At 51.2% G+C, this 15585-nt stretch overlaps 1 protein-coding gene across 1 annotated transcript in view; it reads left to right on the top strand.

Moving 5' to 3' along the window:
- Itga11 (integrin subunit alpha 11) overlaps positions 1-15585 on the top strand; it is a 107950-nt gene that overhangs the window by 55997 nt on the left and 36368 nt on the right. Inside the window, exons 7-12 of the mRNA XM_006971452.4 lie at positions 1947-2095; positions 3613-3757; positions 4277-4442; positions 5871-5941; positions 12927-13071; positions 13615-13763. Of these exons, the coding sequence (XP_006971514.1) occupies positions 1947-2095; positions 3613-3757; positions 4277-4442; positions 5871-5941; positions 12927-13071; positions 13615-13763 (825 nt within the window). The remainder of the gene's footprint in view (positions 1-1946; positions 2096-3612; positions 3758-4276; positions 4443-5870; positions 5942-12926; positions 13072-13614; positions 13764-15585) is intronic.

The raw sequence follows: 15585 nt of genomic DNA on the forward strand, positions 1-15585 counted from the left end.
CACAGCACAGGGCAGCATCTTCCCATGGAAGGGTAGGCACTGGTCGGGCCAGCCAGCCCTAGGACCTGCTGCCGCAGGTGCCCGTTTCTGGTGGGCACACCAAGGATGCCTCCAGGGGATGACTTCACCTATGAAGATGACCAGCTAGAGAGTCAGAAGTCAGGGAAATCGGGAAGGCATGGAAAGGGTGGGCAGAAAGGCTGGGGGACAGCTGGGGTGTGGAGGCTGGGAAGAGTCAGGCATGTGAACCCTGGGAGAAATGACTTGGAGGAGGCCCTTGTTGCCAGTGCATCCGTGAGACCCTGGTGGATAAGGGCTACAGTTATTTCCTAGTATTCTGGCTGGGTGAGGACCAGGAGACCAAAGTGACAAAGTGGCAGGTGCCAGCTCTACAAAATTCTTTCTGTGCCAGAGAAGTGACCCGGCATCCAGAAAGAATCCATGCCAGAATGCCAGGCATGGTGGTGTGTGTTTGTAACCCCAGTGCAGGGAGGGTAGAAGTCAGTCAGTCTGGCCTAATTGGTGAGCTCCAAGTCAATGAGATACCCTGTGTCAAAGGAGGCGGATGGCATCCATGATGGTGATACCTGAGAGTTTTCTCCAGTCTCCCCAATATCACACATATACATATACACACATACACATACCACATAAACACACACATGCACATATCCCACATACATATACCACACACCCATACATACACACCATATACACCACACACACATATGCACATATCCCACACACAAACACAAACACACACGCATGTACTCCATACACATATACCACACACCTATACATACATACCATATACACCACACACACACACACACACACACACACACACATATGCACATACCCTACACACAAACACAAACACACAGGCATGTACTCCACACACCTATACACAATACACACACACACACACACACACACACACACACACACACCCTGCATACAACACACACAAAGGTTTTTTTAAGAAACCTTCTAACTAGTAGGGTTGTTAAAAGGGAGCCAAGTCCTGCAGTGACAAGCCTCCCCGCCACCCCCACCCCCACTCAAAGACAGTCTTTGGTGCACTGGGGTAAGTACCCAGCATTCGAAGGGTTCTTGGACCCAGTAAACTCGGTGAGCCCATCCGACAGCAGCATTATCACTAAGTCCCTGAAACTAGTCTCTATGGCTTGGTGTTTATTTTGAAGCTATTAATAGTGCGGAAGCATTATCCACCTTGAAAATGTCAGACCCCTTCTTATCCAAGTTTCAGGGATTCTTTGTCATACAGTTTGGTCAACAATCCTATGGTCCTAGTAAATTCTGATAAACCCACATACTGCTCCTGATAAATTATGGGGAGTGGGGATTTGAGTTGGGGTTGGAAGTGTGGCCTGGGGTGTAGGGGTGTATGTGCATGTGTTCATGTGTATATGTACATATATGCACGCAGATATGTGTACATGTGTGTGCGGCAGCCAGAGACTGATGCTGGGTGTCTTCCTGTTCTATGCATCTTTTGAGGCTGAGTGTCTCATTGAATCTGAAGCTTACTGGTCTGGCTGGGCTGACTGGCCAGAGAGCTCTAAGGATCCACCAGTTTCTGCCCTGCAGATACCACCACACACAGCTTTTAAACGGGTGCTGAGGATCTGAACTCTCCTCGCACAGCGAGCACTGTTCCAGCTGGAGCTCTCCCCAGCCCCGGCTCCTGGTGGTTTAGACTTCTAGTCTGTGTTCATTCTCCATCTTCTTAAGGAAGATATTCAACCTGATGGGCTTCCCTCTCTGTGCCCCTGATTTTTCACATCAAGCCATCTGTCCATTCCCCTAAACAGCCTGTCTCCCTTGGCCCGTGGCTTCCTCTGGGAAGGACTCCCTGGAGAGGAGACCCTCACAAATGGAGGTCTTAGCTTCAGGGTTCTGCTCCCCTCTGCTTTGGTTTGCAGGTCGGAATAGTTCAGTACGGAGAAGATGCAGTCCATGAGTTCCACCTCAATGACTACAGATCTGTAAAAGACGTGGTGGAAGCCGCCAGCCACATTGAGCAGAGAGGGGGGACAGAGACCCGCACAGCATTTGGCATTGAATTTGCACGGTAAAAAAAAAATGTGAAAGTGTGTGTGTGTGTGTGTGTGTGTGTGTGTGTGTGTGTGTGTTTGTATAGGTATATATATGTGTGTATGTGCATATATGTGTGTATATATATTTATTTTTATGTATTTATATATACATATATCTCAGATACTCTTTTGGCTATTCTTGTTGTGTTCCTACCATTTCAGTGCTTCCAAACAGTGACTTGTTAATTCCTCAAAGTTCTGACGGTGGACTGGGCTTAGTTGCCTGGGTCCTCTCTTGGGTCCTCTCGCCTGGTTATGATCTGGTGTCAGCTAGAGTGGTTGTCACCTGGAAGTTCACCTAGGCTAGAAATGTAAGACAGCACATTCATGTTGCCGTCCACACGAGCACAGACTGGTGATCTAAGCACCCAGCTGTGGCCATCTGGCTTGGTTTCCCAACATTCTTACAGTGGTCCCTCGACTCTCGTTTTCTTGAAGGAGAGAATTTGATCAAGAGACATGCACAGTTTAGACAGGGGTTTACTTAGCAAAGCGAGCACCCCAGAGAGAGGCCAGAGTGGGCTGTAACACTGGGAGCAGCCCTGTGGGTCCTGCTTTGTGGGTATGTTTAAGTGTTTATATTTGGGATGGATCACATCTTAATCAGTGTTCTAGGGCTGTGATGAGACACCGGGACCACAGCCACTCTTACTAAGGAAAGCATTTAATTGAGGCTGTCTTACAGTTTCAGAGGTTCAGTCCATGATCATCATGGCAGGGAAGCATGGTGGTACCCCGGCAGACACGGTGCTGGAGAGGTGATTGAGAGTTTCACATCTGGATCCATAGGCAGCAGGAAGAGAGAGTCACTGGCTTGGGCTTTTGAAACCTCAAAGCCCACACCGAGTGCCCCACTTTCTCTAACAAGGACACACCTCCTAGTCCTTTCAAATAGTGCCATTCTCTAAACACTCAAATATATGAACCTATGGGGGCCATTCGTATTCAAACCCCCCTCAGATCAGATCTCCCTATTAGGGTAGTTCTTCCCATGAGCCTCACAGAAAGGGGATAGGTGTCAAAACCACCATGCAAGTGGTATTATAATGGGGGCCCTTCAGTGGTGCACATGTGTGGATAGATGACCTGACCCTTAGTTTCTGGAATATTGGGAACAACCTAACTGCAGCTTCAAGGATGTTTGCCCATAAAGGGGTCTTCTGACCATCAGTAGACACAGCTGCCTGAATCCAGCTGCAGTCTTCCTCAGTTACTTCAAAACTAACTCCTTTGCCTACTGGGTCCTAATATCATGGCATTGAGGAGTTCACAAGAGACCCAGGAGGAACTGGGAGACTGCCTAGGACCTAGCCAGTGGGTGCCAGGATGTGACTTCCAATACATTCCATTACCCAAGCAAGTTACCAAAGGCCAGGCCCTAACCAAAGGTGTGATTCTGCCTCTTGATAGAGGAATGGCCAGGTCCAATGGATGCCCCACAGAGACTCAGCTGCCCCTCCTCCCAACCCCCCCTTTCCACATCTGGTTCCAGCTCAGAGGCTTTCCAGAAGGGCGGAAGGAAAGGAGCCAAGAAAGTGATGATTGTCATCACGGATGGGGAATCCCATGACAGCCCAGACCTCGAGAAGGTGATTCGGCAAAGCGAGAAGGACAATGTGACCAGATACGCTGTGGCCGTAAGTCCTGCCCCTGCTCAGAGCTCTACCCTCAAACCCCCAGGGATTCCAGGGAGCTGCCTCCCTAGCAAAGGCACAGCAAGCTGCATCCTCCTCTAAAGAACAAGTTGAGTGTGCAGGAGGCCCTAGGTTCCATCACCAGCAATGTATAAAATCAGAGATGGTGGTTCACACTTGCAATCTTAGTCGCCCTTGGCTTCATGGCAAGTTCTGAGCCAGCCGGGGCTACTTTTGTTTCTATGTGTACGCAGAAATGTATGAGATTGCATTTTCCTTCTTTTTCCAGGGAGTTTCAAAAAATAGAAAGGACCCCCAATCCTCCCAGATTCCAGAACCCCAGATAATCTTAAGGATCTTACCTGGGAACCCCAAAGAATATCTGTTTCAAAATGCCAGTGGCGCCTGAGAAAGGCTCATGGCTGTAGCCCACCTCCAGGTCCTTGGGGTTCAGGATTGTGGGTGTGTGGAGAAAGAAGTCAGTACTATGTCCTGGTCGTCCCTGCCCCTGTTCCCTGGCAGGTCTTGGGCTACTACAACCGCAGGGGGATCAATCCAGAAACTTTTCTAAATGAAATCAAATACATCGCCAGTGACCCGGATGACAAGCACTTCTTCAACGTCACAGATGAGGCGGCCCTGAAGGACATTGTCGATGCCCTCGGGGACAGGATCTTCAGCTTGGAAGGTGACCAGCTCTTGGGCTTACACTTCCATCCAAGGACTCTAATTTCACAGAGCACAGTGGCTTAGCAAAAACCATTGTCTGACCCAAACTGCCCACTGCAGGCACCACTCTCTGTAGAATCTAACTGGGCTGAGTATTTTGTGAGACTCTGTTGTTTGACTACTGAGGACATTTCGGAGGGAGGGTACGTTTGAACTAGGGTTGCCAGACTTAGCAAACATATAACAGAAGTGCTTATGACAGGCATACACTAAAAAATTATATATTGCTTCCCTAAGTTCAGATTTCCCTGGCTACTCTATATTTTATCTGGTAACTCCAGTTTGAACCCAGCAGGTCTGGCTCCATTTCCTGAGGCAGGCCCTACATGTTTTCCCAGAACCTACAGGTTCACACTCTACCACTTTTGTGAAAGTCAAAACCATAGTTTGAGGCTGGGAATGCACCTCAGTCGGGAGAGCACTTACCTAGCATGCTGAAGCCCTGGCTTCGATCTCCAGCACTGCTGCATAAAACCAGGCATGGAGTGCTTGCCTGTGACCCCAGTACTCAGGAGGTGGTGGCAGGGGATGCAGAATCGGGTCACCCTCAGCTACATAGTGAGCCTGGGCTAGAACAAACCCTGTTTCAAAAAACAAGAAGATGATTTAATTCCCCCAGGAGAGCAGCATGTGGGAGAACCCTGCAAAGAATCCCATTTGCAGAGATCTCATTCTTGCCATGTATTTCTGGGATGCACCGTTCTCACATGGGGCTCTCGGCATCTGGGAAGGGGGCAGGTATATGGAAAGAAATAAGAGGTAATGAGTGTCCCAGAACTTGGGAAGTCGGCAATGTGTTGAAATGACACAACAGATGTGAGCAAAGAGACCGTGATGGCTCTCTCAAGCTCGGGCTTTGATGGCTTGTTCAAGGGCCCCTCTGTGGAGTGGACTTTCAGCACACATGGCCTTTCTGGTGTGACTCCACAGTGGTGACAAGCCTCCGTTAATGTTTCAGAACCAGCCACCAAATCCTGTGACCAAAGGGAATGAGCAGAGGGAATAACACTTCTCTCCCAAAACATACATGAACTGCACATGTTTTTGTTTGATGCCCCCCCCACTGCATGTACACTTTAACAGTCGTTTGTAGTGCACATGTTCTGTGGTGTGGCTTATCCCAGGGTCTCTGCAGAACTGAGTAACTCTGAAGGTGCACACAGGCATGTGTACACACACACACATGCACACGCACGCACGCACGCATACACCCACACACTCTGATAGTCATTGTTAATACCCAATAACAGGGGGACAATGAGGTAGCACAGGCCTCACCTCAGTGCCCCCTCAGAAAAGAACCCCAGTTCCCAAGATGCCTCAGGAACCAGGACCCGTGGACAAACCAGTGATGCCCAGAGCTGAGATCTTCTCTTTCCTGTTTTAGGCACCAACAAGAACGAAACCTCTTTTGGGCTGGAGATGTCACAGACGGGCTTTTCCTCACATGTGGTAGAGGTACGGGACCCTCTCCTGCTCCCTCCCCACTCCCTCTCTTCTCACTCATGCAGGTCTGTCGGGCATGGGTACCTTTTATGGTTCTCTCTGTCTTTCTCAATGTCTCTTTGTCTCCTACACTCTTCTGAGGACTGGAATGGGGAAACTGTCTTCAAATAATTCTATTGTTTTCTGCCTGCTTCAGAAGCCAGCTCACTACACATGTTTCACACCCACCCACCGACCCACAGGCAGGAAGCAGAGTGGGGCGGGGCGGACCTCCCAGGGCCCAAAGTCTCACTCAGTCCACAGAAACCTATGCAGTCAGGTCAAATGACAAAGCCAACAGATAGAACGTGATAGCATCGGTGTCCGGGGTGACCTATGCAAGCTGGGGCAGGGCCTGTGTCCATGTCGGGGAGGTGTCTGTAGGTTGCAGCTCCAGCAGGTGGCTTACAAAACCCATCTCTGTTCAGACTCTGCATTGGAGTCTAACTGTCCCAGGTGTACCTTGCCCACAGAGGAATGGCTACAGGTGTCCCTAACAGCATGTGGTGTTAGGAGCCATGGAACCTCACAGAGGGACAGAGTCAGTGTTTGGGGAAACACTAATGGATTATCAAGTCCTGGGAGTTCCAGGGAAGCATGCCAGCCCCGAGAGTTTATCAGTGCATGCTCTCACAGCTATGCTTCAGACAGGCGTTTTGGTCTTGTGCGTGTGTGTATGTGTGTGTGTGTATGTGTGTGTGTGTTGGTGTGTGTGTGTGTTGGTGTGTATGTATTGATGTGTATGTTGGTGTGTATATGTGTTGGTATGTATGTGTGTTGCTCTGTGTGTGTGTGTGTGTGTGTGTGTGTGTGTGTGTGTGTGTGTACACTGTCCAGACTAGCACTATATGATTTTCCAGAGAAGGTCTGCAGGCTCACAATGATTACACACCAATCCCTCTGTCACCCCACCACATCCTCTGAACCCTTCTGTGATGTGGGCAGGGCAGGACTCCTGGTTCCCATCCTGCAGGTAAAGAAAGGGTTCACTATGAGGTTAGGTGAGTGGGGGCTAAAGTGATGTGAACAAGGACTATGTGAGCTCTTCCCTCTGCAGCCAGCAGCTGCTCCAAGAGGGGCTCCCAGGAGCTCTGCGTCAGAGATCCCAGATTGAAGAGAGGGGCTCATGCACGCCAAGCAGCAGGCAGATGTTTGGAAATGTGGCTCATGCTGATTTTTCCAGGCTGCATCTGTACAGTATCAAGTCCACTGCAGTGAATGCAGCAAGATGTGATTATGGTTGTCCCATCATCCCAGCAGCCACTGGCCAGATGCACAGCACCGTAAACTTTCCCCAGGGGTCCCTGTACCTCTTTTCATGCTCAAAAGAGACCTGTGATGTCTGCAAGTGGTGACAGTGATCCTGATTTAGGGGGCTGGGTCCACTGGTCTTTTTGGTGTCTTCTTATTGCTGGGATACCGGAGGCGCAGAAGTGGAGCTGGGCCGCCAGGAGGCAGGAGCTTACATCTGCGTGAGGTCAGGCAGCCAGCCAGTCCCTGCCCAGTACTGTCCCTGCTGTACTGTCTCTGTGGAAAGGGCAAGAATGAGGATCTGACTTTAAATACCCAGCACCATTTAAAAAGTCAGGCACAGCTGCATATGCCCATAACTCCAGCATTGGGAGAGAGAGATGGGGAGGGGGGGTCATGAGAGCTCACTGACTAGCGCGTTCCTAGCCAAAGTGATAGGCTTCCAGTTCTGTGAGAGACCGCTGTCTCAAGGCAGTAAGGTCAACAGTGACATCTGATATTCTGCTCTGGCCCTCAAATGCACATGCACAGGCACTTGCATGGGCATGCACTCCTGCATACTCACATGCATGCACCCACCACACAGAAAGGGCAGCAGGGAGGGGGGACCAAACACAGCAAGAAGATGCAACTTCCTGCAATGCAGGGAGCATTGATTAAAATGCAGCCAAAATACCAAAGGGAATCAGAAATGACTCTTCCCACCCAAAATCAACCTACAAACCATCAAAAAAAAGCAGTCCTTGGCTTTGAAAGCAGGATGAAGAGAACTATAGCTGTCTCCCAGGAAACCATGTACAGCCCCAGGGGACCATGCCAGGAGCCCCTATTAAGACTATGTGTATGTGCCAGGCGTGTACATCCAGTGCCAAACACCGCAATGCATCATCCTGTGTTGCCAGGCACTGTGGGTAAAAGTTAAGGTACCATTTCAGGTGACAGTAGTTAGTCCTGACTGGGGAGAAAGCCTCTCTAGTACTGTGTCTATATTTGTCCAAGAACCAGGGGCCCCAAAGAGAAGGGAAGGCCGAGATGTGTCTTGAAGACTCAGGGAGCTTGGACTGAGCCCTAGCAAAGGCCCTGCTGCATGGTCAATACTTGCAGGACCAATTGGTGTCCCAGCTATATGGAGGGGAGGAGGTGGGCAGGGAAAGCCAGGAACCTAGACCTCCAGCTTGTACTTTAGGGAGTCAAAGTCGAGACTGCTCTATGGAGCATCTACATATGCTCCCCAAGTTTCTGTTCCCCCATTCAAATGGAACCCCATGTCTTCGATCCCTTCTGACTGCCTGGGTCTTGTTCTTACATGTCAATCACCCACCAGATATTTAAAGAGATCATTACATATGAATCTGAGACTCTCAAATTAAAAAAACAAAAACAAAAAAATCCTTCCAAATATAAAAGGATGGCACAGTGGTAGGCTGCAAGGCCCTGGCCCAGCCACTGGGTTACTATTTTAGAGCACAGCATATTCCAGAGCCAGGCTGCTGACGTCATAACTGACAACAGCCATCCTGTCCCAGGAACCCAGTGCCTCTGCTCTCAGAGTCAGTCAGCTTGCTATAGGGACTGGGTCACCAGGTCCTCAGGGTCAGCCAGGCTGCTCTGGACATTGAGGCAGTGGGCTCAGCCGTTCAGCTTGAGTCTAAGTCCTGAACCACAGGAAGGACTTTGCTCATACTTCAAAACTACAGCCCATCCGTGACTGGAGCTCACGGCCACTACTCACACTGCGTCCACAGTCAGGAAGCAGAAGATGCACACTGGTGCTCAGGCTTGCTTTCTTCTTTTTGTTCAGCCCCACCCATGGAATGATTTAGGGTGTGCCTTCTCAGCTCAGTTCACTCAGTCTAGAAACACCTTCACAGATACAACCAGAGATTATCTTCTAGGTAGTTCTAGATCTGTCCAGCTGTCAATCAATATCAACCATCACATCACACCCAGACTCCTCCTCCCAAAGTGGGCACAAATGAACTGCGAAAGCTGCCGTCTGAATACATGCTAACGGAGCCCCAAGTTCCCTGGGCCTGTTCAGTTCCGTGAGAAAGAAAGGTTCCTAGCCCTATGGAGTATTCTAATAGCAGAAGAAAAGCCCCACTCCTCATCCCCCTACTTTACTTTGGAAACCAGAGTTTGAGTTGTGAAAACAGGATCTAAGCCCATCACACAGACAAGCCCCCAAGACATCACTGGACATTCATAGAGTCCCACAGTCCCAGGTAAAGGACAGAAGACTTAAGGCCACAGGAAAATCCCCACATAACCAGAAACTCTAGTTTGCAGAAAGTAGACAGAACATTCCAAAAAACAACTATCAGGAAAAGTAGCTATGGATTCATGGTCAAACTTTAGACCAGAGTTTAAAGTTGATAGTTTCACTGACATTTAGGAATGAATGCAGAGGTCACCCACCAGGAGCTGGAGTAACTCTAGTGGGTGGTGAACTCCCTGACAACCAGGGACTCAAACTGCATAAGAAAACTTCTGGAAGGAACCCCAACTTTCAAATGGAGAATAGACTCAAGTCTAGGGCTCCAAGGCCTTGGAGGAAAATTTAAACAGTCAATGCCCACTTGTGCGAGGTCCTAGGGTACTCTTCCTACACAGGGTTCCATGGGAGGAACACCACTTTGACCCTCTGCAGTAACACCATACCTCTGCCCAAATGTCTCCAGATATTGCCAGGTGCCACCTGGGGGACAGAACTACCCCAATCAAAAGCCAGAGTCCTAGACATTCTCTGGAACTGTCCCTGCAGTTAAGGCCACCCAGGTAGAGACACCCTGGAGCTGTGTCATGGAAGCCCAGTGGCCCCATAAATCTAGGGTGGCCTAGAGGCCATAAGTCAGGGAATCCAGACAGACCCATGAAGAAACATGGGATGCCAGATGCCATCCCCCCCCCCCATGAGTCACTGTCATTTCCCAGCTGGGCCACACGTCTGGCCTTTTCCCCATGGATATTCTAGATTTTCCCCTCCAGACTCTGGATGCCTGGGGGCCCCTCAGCTGGGAAAAGACTGTGGCATGGGGGGGTTTGTTTTGATGGCTTTCGTGTACACACTTCCTAGTACACCTGTCCCCAACAAAGCCATTTGGGGAAAAGTCTCTCAGAGATGGACCCAAGGTCCAAAGGCACAGGGAGACAGGAGCTCTCCTGCTTCTCACTGAAGTCCAGGGTGGTTCTCAAACTCCACACGGGGAGGGTGGAAAGGGCCCCCTCAGCACACCAGAGGTCCCTGCTGTCAGCAAAGCCACACCACCTCTTCAAAACCCTCTCCAGAAGCCAACAAGTCCAGCATGCAGCCACAAACTTGGACTCAGGCAAGCAGATAGGAAGGAAGAATGGCCCTCCTCCCAGAGCGGCTCAGGTGGAAAAGCAGAAGCAGGGGCCACGAGGGGCTTTGGAGAATCAGTGGGGGCTTTGCTTTCTGCCCCACTCACCCTGGCCAAAGACCCAGCCCTGCCTCTGATTTGCTGTGTGACTTCAGGAAAGCTTCTCCCTCTCTCTGAACCTCAAGGGCAGTCTGCCCCTCCCGGGGCCCCTATGGGCTCCCATGGGAGAGGGAGTTTGGGACTGGATGAGAAAGTACTCCACCAAGGAGCAGCACACTCCAACAGCAAGGAATGTTGGCCGTGATGATGGACAACAGGAATTTGAGGTCCGGACCTCAGTCTTGGCGCGGCCCACCGGCAGTGCTTCCCAGCTGAGTGGAGCAGGAGCTAATGAGAGCAGTGGACTTTGAGTGTGACAAAGCATCAGGCGCTCCCCGGGACAGCTTATTTATAGTTGCAAAGGCATTCCACAGGGGAACCTCTCCCTCTGGAGAACTGGCCTTTTCAACTGTTGGATAAGATCAACTTGCCTCTTTAAAATGGCAGGGGATCTTTGAACCCGGCCAGCCAAGCTGGGCTCATGGAGGGTTAGCGGGGAGGTGACCTTAACCTGCCCGTACTGCAAAAGCCCAAAGCACAGGTCAGGCCCTGGGTTCTATCTCACAACCACACACACACACACACACACACACACACACACACACACACACACACTAGGCTAGCCTCAAAGTCACTATGTAGCCAAGGATAACCTTGATTTTAGATCTCTCTGCTTCCACCACCCGAGTGCTGGGATTATAGGTGTACACCATCATGCCCAGTTTATGTGGTGCGGAGAATGGAACCCAGGGCCTTGCCCATGCCAGGCAACCACTCTACCACTGAGCCACATCCCAGGAACACTGAAGCCAGGGAATAACTCCAGGTTTCCACATTTTTGTGGTTGTTGTTGTTGTTGTTGTTGTTTGTATGGAGGAGGAGTCTGCCACTAGCCTTAAGATCACCAAGTAGGCTAGGCTGGTTGACCAGCAAGCCTTGAGCACCTGCTCCTGCCTCCCCAGCACCGAGTCTGCGGCACATGGCGCCATGCTCAGCCGTTTGTCACGGGAGTCCCAAGGACAGAATGCAGGTCCTTGTGCTTCCAAAGCAAGCGCTTTACTGACTGAGCCCACTTTCCGGCCCCTTAAACAAAGACAAACCCTTTTCATAAAAGAAAAGGAAAGCCCAAAGCTAAGATACAGGGTAGCCGCCCCTCCCCTGAATCTCCGGGGTTGGGGGGGTACTATTCTCTCCACCCTCTTCCTGTACTGCTGTCCAGGTACTATTCCCCCGCCTTCAGAGCTTGCTCTTTGCCTTCCTGTGCCCACTAGTCATGTGGGTTGCTCACATTGAGGTGGGGAGGGTACAGGGACCCAGTTCTCAGCAAATGACCAGATAGACAGGAATATAGACACTTGCTGCCTTCATACCTAGGCATGGCAGCATGCGCTTGTCCTGCAGCTAATGGGTAGGTCAAGAGACACCTTCCAAACCAGTGAAGAAACAAACTCCATGGCCCTGGTTTATCTGCCCAACCTGTCTCAGTCCACTCTGCTTCTGTTCCACAGCTCTCGGCTCCTAGAAAGCAGAACTCTGCCTTCCCTGGAACTCAGGTCACCTGTGGGAGACCGGCTCCCACTTTTCCCCCCAGGGTGCTCTGGAGAGAGGGATAAGAGATTTAGATAGAAGGATAGAGGGGAGAGAAAAAGACAGAAACACAGGATAACCTCAGGAGGTCCTGGATCTTTATCCACCGGCCCCTTCTGTCTCTTCTAAAGGACTTTTTATAAGAACGCCAAGGGGTGGAGCAAAAGACCTCCCCCTAGCACAGCCAAGTGCAGACCCTTCCAATCACCTGGTAACCACACACGTGGTCAAGTAATCCTCTAATGCAGCTCTGCTGGATAAAGCAAGCTCAGATCTCACTAGGAACCTTTGTGGGCCTCCACAATCACCTGTGGACAGCAAGGCTTGAAGGAGTGTTGGGGTGGGTAGGTAACAAGAGGTCAGAGTGGTTTAAAAGCCCAAGGAAATGTGGAAGGTTTGTCCTGGGTTTGGAGTTTATTTCTAGAATGTTCCTTTATCTGTTTTTAAATTCACGCCCTTGAGATCAGCATGACCCATTTTGCTAAGGATGAGACAGAGCATGATGGTCTCTGGAGCTTGTCTGTAAGTCCAGAGGCCCAGATGGAAGCTGGGTTTCTATGTCACCCTGGCAAAGGTACCCCAGGTGACTAGTGGTGCCTCAGAGATTGCAAGACCTGGGTGCTTTCAAGCAAGAGGTCCCTAGAAACAGGGTCTGATGCTATGTTCTTCCCTGGTGCCAGGATGGGATCCTCCTGGGAGCCGTGGGAGCCTACGACTGGAATGGGGCGGTACTGAAAGAGACAAGTGCAGGCAAGGTGATCCCTCACCGAGAGTCCTACCTTAAGGAGTTCCCGGAGGAGCTGAAGAACCACGGCGCATACCTAGGTGAGGCCCGTGGGAGGGTGGCTGGTGACAGAGGGTGAGGAGAGCCCCAGACTGAGGGGCCCATCTGTACCTGTAGGTGACTCCAGGCCTATCTACAAGGCCAACTTCTCCCTAGCTGCATCACACACTCCACGCCAGCTTCTAAACACACAGAATAAATGACGGGAAGTCCCCTATAACATAAGCAGGCTTCGGTGGAAGCTTCTAGACTCTGTCAGTTGTCAGGGTCCTTAAAGCTTCAGGTCCAGACTGTAGCTGCATCCCACCGGGCCTGCCTCCCCTACGACAAAGTGCAAGTCTTGTCTCCCTTTTATTAAATAATTCTGTTTGGTTTGTGGGCCGGGGATCAAGCACTGGGCCTTGCATAGGCCAATCATATGCTCTCCACTGAGCTACATCTCCAGGCCCTTTTTATTAACCCACGAGCTCAAAGGAAAGAGAACTCACTATTCCTCCTCGGGCCTGGTGATGCCCCATGCCAAAACATGGCAATGTGTCCTGAGCACCCAGCCCCAGAGACCAGTCTGTTCCTTCCTTTGGCAGGGTACACAGTGACATCGGTCGTGTCCTCCAAGCAGGGGCGGGTGTATGTGGCCGGAGCCCCCAGGTTCAACCATACGGGCAAAGTCATTCTGTTCACCATGCATAACAATCGCAGCCTCACCATCCACCAGGCTCTTCGGGGCGAGCAGGTAATGGGGGACTGGCTGCGGGGGGGGGGGGGGGGCTCTGGGCAAGGGCTAGGGTCTGACCTGGGCAGAGTGGGTAAAGGGGCTTTTCCCTCGCAACAAGAAGGTCCCACACCCGCTGTGTAGAAGGCACAGGTCCAATTCTCTCTATGATTGAAGGTGCCTGCAAAAAGTTACCACCCTAAACAGCCACAGAACCTGCACCTCAATGCCAGGCCAGCTCCTGAAGGGAGCCTGTGGCAACTTCCTCCCTCCATCTTATGGACCTCTTGTCTCTACAGTGCTGGATGAGCTCTGCTGCTAGCCTGCCGGGTCAGTCCCTGCCTCGTGGGCTCAGGAATAGCAGCTCCAGGCAGCGTCAGGGTAGAGCGACCTGGCCTGGGCTTCTCCTGGCCCTGGGGTATCCTGAAAGGACAGTCACCCTCCTTGGGCTGCCTTGTGCCATCCCTTCACCCCACAGCAAGACCCACAGGGACACCGGCTTCTTCCTTTTCCCTGGAAGTAAAGCTCACTGCTAGTGCCACTGTCCCACTTGGGATGTAGCTGACAGCCAGGCTGTGTGTCAGGCTGTGTCAGATGGTTCCGGTACCAATTAGAAGGCTCTGGAGAGTGAGCACTGGTGGTAGGGAGCAAAATGAATCACTGCAGCAGCCAAGGAAGCCGTGGTCCTGGGAAGCAGCACAGCTTCTTCCGGATCCTACAGCAGGTTCCTGACCAGGCTACATTAAGAACCCAGGCTATTGCATTACGTCACCTCCTAACTCCCAACAGCCCCCAGACCAGGCCTTGGCATCTCCTGACTGACAGCATCCCTCGGTACCCTGGCCCCCAGCTAAGCCCCACCCAGGCCCTGGCCGGCCTTCTCGAATGACTTGAAGCCTGAGCATAGCCCCATCCTACAGTGTCTCCTGTCCTGACCTGTCACCAGGACACACTCCTCTCCTATCAACTGGAGCCCTAGCTACAGAGGGTCAGGGTTCTCCTACCCTTCTCCCAGGCCAATGGGGCACTGGTATGCCCTCTTGTTCAGACTGGCAAACTCTGCCCCATCCCACTCCACCCCATCCACCCTGATTCAGCCCTATCCAGTCCACTCCGGGCTTATCCTTCAGGAAGAAAGGCTAGACCTGGGAACTGCCGGGAATACGCTGATAACTCAAGACTTTCCTGACGGGCTCCACCTCCAACACCTAAACAAGAACCCATAGTGCTGAAGGCAGCGAAATTATGTAGATCCCAGATTAGTGTGACCCACACAGCCGAAGCCACAGATTCAGTTGACTTTTCCTGTCTGCCTTATAATTACTTTATGGAGACACCTCTCTCCCCTCCCTACCCCGGCCCAGGCTCATTATTTCCTTTTTCTTCTGTTTGTATTCTCATAAAGGTTTTTTGTTTTGTTTTTGAGACAGGGTCTAATGTAGCCAGGATGGCCTTAAACTCACTACATAGCTGAGGGACTGCCTTGGACTCCTAATCCTCCTGCCTCAGCCTCCTGTGTTAGGATTATAGGCAAGCACCACCACATCTGGTTTATGTGGTGCTGTGGCTCAGCCCCAGGACTTCATCATTCTAGGCAAGCACTCTACCAACAAAGCCACATCACCAACCCATGCTGAAGTCTTGAGACTTAAGAATAGGCTTCTGAGCTGAGCACCATGGTGCACTCCTTTAGTCCCAGCACTTGGGAGGGAGAAGAAGACAGATCTCCGTGAGTTCAAGGCCAGTCTGGTCTACATAGCAAGCTCCAAGACAGCCAGGGCTACATGGTTTTATGCCTGGAGGTTGTGGCAGAAGAAGCATTAGACTTCTGGTGTCAGAGCAG

The sequence above is a fragment of the Peromyscus maniculatus genome, chromosome 7 (genome assembly GCF_049852395.1).
Source record: "Peromyscus maniculatus bairdii isolate BWxNUB_F1_BW_parent chromosome 7, HU_Pman_BW_mat_3.1, whole genome shotgun sequence".
In the NCBI taxonomy this organism is placed as follows: Eukaryota; Metazoa; Chordata; class Mammalia; order Rodentia; family Cricetidae; genus Peromyscus; species Peromyscus maniculatus.